Here is an 8543-nt window from a genome sequence, read left to right as displayed (position 1 = left end):
AGTGGACCTTCTTTTCCATCCTTACACTCCTCTATATTCTTGAGATGATGCAAATGTTTCGTTGTGCCACACACATTCGTTTCTCTAATTTGTCATTTAATCTCTTCACATGTAAAATGTATTCCTTCATTTTATTATCCAATTATTTTAACAGCCGTTATCTAAAACATTATCACTTACCGGTGAGTCTTTGGCCATGAATTTACTGTAAGTTGACCTTAATTCTCGACTATCCAATGTGCTATCTGACATTTATTTAAAACAGAGGATCCAGAAGTGTAAGACCTGATAAATTAGATGGCTGTTGAAAGAGCTAACAGACATGTGCACGTTGGAGTGCTTTAGTGTTCTTCTGGTGGAATAAAGACATAAATGTGAGTTAAAATCTAGACAAACCATTTCACATTGCTAGTGTAACCCCTCTGGGTTTTATTGACCCTCTCTGCATTCCCCCAGGATCCGATTACATTAGTAGAATTTTTCAAAAAACTTGCTATATGGGTTTCCAATATGTTTATTCATTACTCTTCTAGACATTAAAGTCATTTTAAGCTACACTTTAAAACCCAATAATTTAAGGGAACTGAAGCCATTTGAAGACAGATTGCCTTAAATCATTTATTTTTAAAAACTAACATTTTAGAGTACTGTGAACTCCATCTGTGTCCAGGGAATATTAAATACAATTATAATGCCACTGAAATAAATAACTCTTAAATAACACAATGTTTTCCCCCAATATACACAATAAACTTTCTTGAGTTAAATAAAGCTTGTTTCATTTGGTAAACTTTTATGTTTTTTGACTTATATTTAACTTTTGTTAATAATGCATGTAAGTCTTACTTTAACTCTCTGTTCTGTGGAAACCATTTTCCACAATATATGTAAAAAAAACATTATAAGGCTTTAGAAGTCAATATTGGTGATTTGAATGTAAAGGTGGAAGATATGAAAAATCCATAAAGAAAATGCAGCAATAATTTACTAAAACACATCTTAAGGAGTGAAAACATTAACTGACATTTTCAAAATTACAAATGAAAAAGGTTTCATAGTCTCTTGAACATTTTAACAAATACAATATATATATATATATATGTTAAATTACATTACTTTTTAATCTAGATTAATCTCACTGTATTCTTGAAATTAATCTACTTTAAAATGGCTCATTTGAATTCTGCCGAAGGCATTCAGGATATGTGTGCTACCCAAATAATGACTAAATATAAGTCTTTGAGAAAGGGTTTCTCAAGTCAGGCGGCGCATTAGACCAGGGGCTTTTCTACTGTTCTACTATGATAATTGGTGATGAAAATAAATGATGTTCAATAAGATGTACTTCTGTTTACTAACTGTTTATTCAGATAAACATGAATTTTGAACTGTAGGCCTACATAAACTCCAAACAGCGATTTTTGATTACCTTAATCTGACTAAAGTCATAACTGAACTAAACAGAAATGGAATTAAGACGTGGAGTGTGCATATATTAGTGGCATTACTGAAGTAAACACCGCAATCAAACTATTACCGTCATGTGGGACTTTTTGCCGTATTTTCCAACAAGATCCACAAACGTTGCAGTCAGTAAAGGACCGCACACACACACACACATTGTGAAATGCGGAAGTGTTTCTTTCCATTCTGCGTGCGTTATTAAGTTCCATAACACTCTCACCAGTCCTTACTCCTTATTTGCGCCTAATACCCCAGTTTGTCACAGGGGCATGAATGAAATGTTCATGAGTTAAACTGCCAAACTACAGAAGCACCGCCCACCACCATCTTACGAAGCTCAGCGACCTGGATGACATCAAAGCCTATCTGCACACTTTTGAGGTGATAGCAACCAGAGAGCTGTGGGACAAAACTGAATGGGCACATGCGAGAGTGCATAGACGGCGTAATGCCTCTGAGAACATCTAGCGGCCTCCCAGAGTGCCCAACAGAGGCTATATAAGCGGCCCACACAACCCTGACAGTTCCAGGCTGGGAATAAAGTCTTAACACTTGTCCCTACCACAACAGAAAAATTCCTGGCATCCTGGCAGGGACCGGGCACCATTGTGGAGAAAATCAGGCCTGCCAACTCCAAGGTTTGTCAGCCGGGATGTTGTCATGAAGAGAAGGTATACCACATTATTCTCCTAAAAGAATGGGTAGCACCCTGAGAAGATTTGGTAGCCTTCACCAAAGCTCCCCGCCGATAGTGAGGATGGGATAGTGAAGATCGAGCTGGAATCCCTGGTCAGTCAATTCCAGAATATATTCAGCGATCGCCCCGGGCAGACAACATTACTGCAATATAACATCCGGACTCCTCCTAGACAGATAGTCCGCCAGCGTCCCTACAGGGTACCAGAGGCCCGCCGACAGGCTATCCAAGAGGAAATATCCTGGATGGAAAAGTTAAGAATCATCGAGCCATCTCGGAGTCCCTAGTCCAGCCCGATGGTGATGGTACCGAAACAAGACGGCACTCTCCGTTTCTGCAACGACTTCCGCAAGCTTAACGGTAGTGGATGAGCTTTTAGACCGTCTCGGTGGGGCCAGGTATATCTCCACACTAGACCTAACAAAAGGCTATTAGCAGGTGCCACTCTCAAGTGAAGACAAAGAAAAAACTGCCTTCAGTACACCATCTGACCACTGGTATTACCGGGTCCTTCCGTTCGGACTGCACAGGGCACCTGCTATATTCCAACAGCTTATGGACATTTTACTCTGGCCCCACCAGAAATACGCCGCCGCTTACCTCGATGATGTGGTCATCCACTCTGATTGTTGGGAGCACCACCTGTCTCAGTTGCGGAGAGTGCTGATGGAGCTTCGCCGGGCTGGACTGACAGCCAACCCCAAAAAGTGTCACCAGGGTCTCGCCAAAGCACGTTACTTGGGTTTTCAAGTAGGATGGAGTTTGATCAAGCCACAACCCAACAAAGTGGAGGCTGTACAGCGAGCAGAACGATTAAAGAATAAAACCCAGATACGTGCATTTTTGGAGTTGCCAGGGTACCACCGGTGCTTTATTCCTTACTTTTCTTCGATAGCCTGTCCAACCTAACCAAAAAGGGGCAGCCTGAGAAAATTCAGTGGTCTGCATCAGCAGAAAAAGCCTTCCAGACACTAAAGGAGGTCCTAACGTCCACAGCAGTTCTCCACACCCCATATTTCAGCTGCCCCTTCCTACTCCACACAGATGCTTCTGACCCAGGACTAGGTGCGGTCCTGTCCCAGTTCCAGAATGGAGAAGAGCACCCAGTCACGTACATCAGTCGGAAGCTCACATCCACAGAGACCAGGTACGCAGCCATAGAGAAAGAAGCCCTCGCCATCAAGTGGGCAGTCCTGGAGCTGCTCTACTACCTTCTCGGCAGGAGCTTCACGCTGGTGGCTAACCACGCCCTACTTCAGTGGATGTCCCGGGCCAAGGAGACCAACTCCGGGGCCACCCAATGTATAATCAGCATCATCCTGGGAAAGGAGCACTCACGCCACCTGGACGCAATCACGCCGATCGCCTGCAGCTGGAACTCGTTCCCTGAAGCCCTTTAAAAAGGCCACAGCAAAGACAGATGCTGAGTAGCCTCTCCACTAATGACAACTGTAATGAGTATCTCTCTCTTGCAGAAACCACGGATTGAACCAAACGGACGATCGGCGCTTCACCAGAGCACAACAGGAAAAGAATCAAAAGCACCGACAACTCACCTGGACACCTCCACACTCGGATCAGAGAACCTTCGCTGAAGACACCAGCGCACCTCACACATTCACAGCACATTTTCACCAGCACTGTTAATAAAAATCCCTTCGGGGGTGTGTTCACTACAACTTGTGTCTGCATTTTCACTCCACCCGGCTATGATCTGAGCTGGGATCGAACAGGCGATTCTTTGCATGGGAGTCGGTTGCCCTAACAAGGAGGCTAAAGATCATGGTTTTAATTCCGGGAGTTTTCCGGGAAATGGGTCTGAAATACGGGAGACTCCCGGGAAATAAGGGAGTGTTAGCAGTTATGGTTTACCTGCATAGCACTTGCTAACTGGCCTTGTAAGCCAGGTCATTGGTAGATTTAGGAAAGATGTTGATTTGACATGTTTTATAACTTGAACAATAAGAGTATTCCAGTTGTACTGTACTGTAAATGTTATCTTTACTGGGATTGACTTTTACATTATGAAATAAAACCCATAGAAAAAAATAAGTTTTGTATTCTTATAACTAGGGTTGGGTACCGAAACCCGGTGCCATTATGGCACCAGTACCTTTGTAACCAGTATGCACCTGACCGAAGTATAGCATATGAAATTTGGTGCCTAATTCCAGTGCCACTGGTGCTGCAACTAGCACGTGAAGCAGGTCGCACACCAGAAGCACCACTCGGCGACGCGCCACGCAGCGCCATGCATTTTAGAATTCTAAACATAGGTTTCTATCAGGGTACACACACCAGCGCCGCAAGTCGGCGGCTGTCTGTGGCACCCAGCCACAACTCAGGACAATGTTCATATTTCTGCCGCGCCACAGAGCACCATCTGAATAGTTTCATTTCAAATAACATTCGAATGTGTGTGTCTGGTGTGTAATGGTGGGTAATACTTTTAACTGTCATGTGTGCACCGTGTCGTGGCTCTGAGCGGCGCATCCAGTGTGAGATGCCCTTAAGCATCAAGGGGTGCATTAAAGGCACACATAACTACACGTTGTGTCACACCATCTCTAAATATTTAATTCTAAACAGCTTTGAGGGATACAGACACCGTCAGTGATGTCAGGCATTTGATCTTGTTGCTTATAGAAGGCAAAGTGCGTAGTACGCCGCATGCGGTGAGCGACTCCCTTCATCAACACGCATGATCGCATTCATCTAATTTGCTCAAACTAAACATTCTTAAGTATGGCTATATTTTGCAAGCAAGGATTCTGATCCACCAACATGCAGCAGATGCTTTACAAAAGTTGTGTGTAAGGGCAGGGGCCCCCCAAGCTCACCCCTGTGTAAACTCTGGCCACCGCTGTGGCCACCCCAACATAATTTTGCTGTTGATATAATTAATTTAAATGGACTTACATAAATTCACAATATTTCAATGAATAAATAAGTAAATAGCAGCCACTAAATTATTGTTGATTGGTTGGTGCCACTGATTCACTGCCCCTCCCCCTCTCCGATCGTCGTTGACAGCACGCACACACCTTCAATAGACAGCAATGGCTACATCTCAAGAAAAAGCTGTATTAATAATAGTGTGGCTGAAAAAGGAATATGGATAAATGATATTATTAGGGTCTTCATAGTGAGTGTGTGTAAATAGTAATGCCTTTTATTCAGTTTGTCCATGTGTTTGTTTTATTAATGTTCATTAATTTTAGATATGGCAAATACTGTATGCTGTACAATAAAGTATGTGAAATATAACTGAAAAGTTATTTATATATATATATATATGAAAGTGTTTTTAAACTAAATATTGACTTTTATTTGGATTGCACGTGTACTTGCTGAATTATTTCAAGGAAATACAATATTTCAAGAATAAATAATTAAATGAATTATTTCATTTACCAGAAACAAAAATATAACCTTAAACTAACTTCATTATTTTTTTGTGTGCCACCCCAAGATTTGGTGTGGCCTCTTCTGGCAACCCCTAAGAAAATTTTTGGGAGGCGCCACTGTGGGAAAAACACATCAAACTTATGAAATTTGAGGGCTCATGGAATCAACTTAAAGGTGAGGAATAGACTGTCTTTGACAGCTTGTGACATCATCTGGCACTTTCAGTGAGTTCGTTTACATGGACACCAATACTCTGATTTTAATATGATTAAATCAATACTCTGATCAAGAGTCTACCATGTAAAAGAGTGATTTTTGGTTATCCTAAAGGACCACAGACACAAGCTGCGGAGGAAACATTCATAGGCTGGTGACGCAATGACGTTAATGGATCTATGTGCTATAACTGGGAATCATGAATGTAACATTCAAAAGCAACTCATGTAAACACCTGAATCATGTTATTGTCTTATTTAGATTAAGGCAAATCATTAGATCACTGATGTCCATGTAAAAGTAGTCACAAGCCCCAAACCCAGAAATAAGGTGTTCCCTGATTTTGATGACAGCCTTTCCACAGGTTAGTAGTAAGCTAATGTAATGTCAATAGCATAATGCAAATCTTGCATTCATGATAACAAACAAATGATCAAAAGAAATATACTAATGCAATTTAAATATATAAAATATGACTTGATGTTTACTTTAAACTTACTATAAATATATATTTATATTGTTCAATTATAATAATTAAAAAGTGGCTAAAAAGTCATTTTTTTGTGGCTAAAAAGTCGGTTCAGGCACCGTTTTGGAACCGGTACCATTTTAAAAGTATTGATTTAGCACCGGTATCAAAATAACCCCAAACGATACCCAACCCTACTTATAATTTAGTTATTACATTCATAAATGTAGAATGTGAAGTAAAAAAACTATCCAATTTAGTAAGGTTTTAAATGGGTTAAATGCTGTAGAGGCATAAACTTATTTATAAGGTGCTTGTGGCTTTGGAATATGTAACTTGTTTAACTCTTTGTTTCAATACTCCAACAGTAAATTTTTACACACTATGTACCTTCTGTGTAACCTCATGATGAATTTTCAGTGCTTGATATGTAAATCATCCTTGCACTTTCCATTTTTCTATCATGTCTTATAAGTTATCTGTTTGTTCAGCTTTCTCACCGAAGTGTGGTATCCTATTATTTAAAACTGCAGTTCAATAAATGGTTTGACAGTCTTTTTGAGACCCAATAAGATGGCTGTTTCATAGAGTGTCACTGAATGAGTTAAAAGGGTAACAAGCATTATCAGATCACAGTTGTAAATTATCTTAAATGGTTTAAGAACAAAAACTGAGAAAATTGTATTTTGTAACTTACAAATTGAGGGTTTATGCATCAAAAATGTTCCTCTAACGTTCCCTTTTGGTTATTTTTTAGAAATCAAATAAAATTGGGATGTTTTCTGTGAGATCTTTTTAGGAAACCAAAAATGAACATCCCCAGAATGTGTCAGGGAGATTTTTTTAAAGAATATGTTCTGATAACTAGAAAATAATGTTCCCACATTGGTCTGAGAACCAAACATTCTGACAGTATGTTTCTGATTATTAATTAGCAAATGTAAGTTTATTTTGCACAATTTATATTTTTATATTTAAATATTAAACTTGACAACTGAGATGCAACTGAAAGCATACTGAAGATGCGTTTAAGGCATGGATTCCACTCACTTGGTTTATTATTAGACATTTTTTAAACACTTTTAGTAAATGATATTATTGAAAAATACTTGGCTTAAATGAATTTTATTGAGGAAACTTGTACAGCCACATGCACAAATGCTGCAAAGCATCACTCTCAAATCAACATTTGCTGTTATAAATGGCAATTTAAGCCACATTATATGTTTGGACTATTTACTTGGCAGCCAAGCCTTGCAATAAACAAAACCCAATCAACATATTAAATAGATATTTGAACCACAAGTTACAAAATTTAATTATCACAAACATTTGAACCTTAATATTGGAGGTCTTCAAAAAAAAAAAAAAAATATATATATATATATATATATATATATATATATATATATATATATATATATATATATATATATATATATATATATATATATATATATATATATATAGTTTGACTGCATCCAAAATGGCTTAAACATTTAAATGAAAACTTAAAATCACTCTAGACTTTGCTGCAGCACTTAATACAAGAAAACAAAAACATGCTCATATGGTAGCAAAGCATCCAACTGAAAAATCCACAAATATTTATTTTGTCCAGCTGACTTTGGGAATGTCATAATGCTCTGTCAGGGTGTCCAGGTGTCGGTTGAAATCCTGTAACAACAAAAATACATTATTTACACCTTAATAAACAAATAACCACGTGTTACTTACACAAATCTCAGTACTGATGCTCACCTCAACTCTTCTCTTGTGTGTTTTGGAGGCTTTCTTCAAAATTCGTTCCATTTGCTAATGAGAAATATATATATATATTAAATATGGAATATAGTGTGTAATCTAATAAAAAGTTAAAGAGCAATTTCGATAGATAGATAGATAGATAGATAGATAGATAGATAGATAGATAGATAGATAGATAGATAGATAGATAGATAGATAGATAGATACCCTTTTTTCTTGTATTTTGTCGAATGCCATCTGTGCTGGTGTTCTTTTGTCAACATAAGCTTTTTTAGTCCCTTCCTCGTTTTGAGTGGTCAAAACTTGTTCCTCCAAACGCTTCATTTCCTTATCCTTCTTCTTTTTCCTAAAAAACCCCAGCAAAATGCAAATTAAGCACATTAATATTGATGTTAAGTAGATCAACAACACAGAGCTAGCATAACAGCTAAAAGCTGGTGTGTCAGGCAATGGCAAATAATCCCAAAACAAATATCTTAATAGTTGTTTTTGATATATTAAAAAGCTAACATAAAGAAATAC

At 38.4% G+C, this 8543-nt stretch overlaps 1 protein-coding gene across 1 annotated transcript in view; it reads right to left on the bottom strand.

The window, feature by feature from the left end:
• Nucleotides 1-7716: 7716 nt before the first annotated feature.
• Nucleotides 7717-8543, bottom strand: part of fam32a (family with sequence similarity 32 member A) — a 1113-nt gene continuing 286 nt past the window's right edge. The window contains exons 2-4 of the mRNA XM_056448394.1: nucleotides 8229-8367; nucleotides 8016-8069; nucleotides 7717-7931 (exon numbers count right to left, since the gene is read on the bottom strand). Coding sequence (XP_056304369.1) covers nucleotides 7863-7931; nucleotides 8016-8069; nucleotides 8229-8367 — 262 coding nt within the window. The 3' untranslated portion in view covers nucleotides 7717-7862. The remainder of the gene's footprint in view (nucleotides 7932-8015; nucleotides 8070-8228; nucleotides 8368-8543) is intronic.

Source organism: Danio aesculapii, chromosome 22 (assembly GCF_903798145.1).
Source record: "Danio aesculapii chromosome 22, fDanAes4.1, whole genome shotgun sequence".
NCBI lineage: Eukaryota > Metazoa > Chordata > Actinopteri > Cypriniformes > Danionidae > Danio > Danio aesculapii.
Note: the sequence above shows the minus strand (reverse complement) of the source record. Positions and strands in the feature narration are given on the sequence as shown.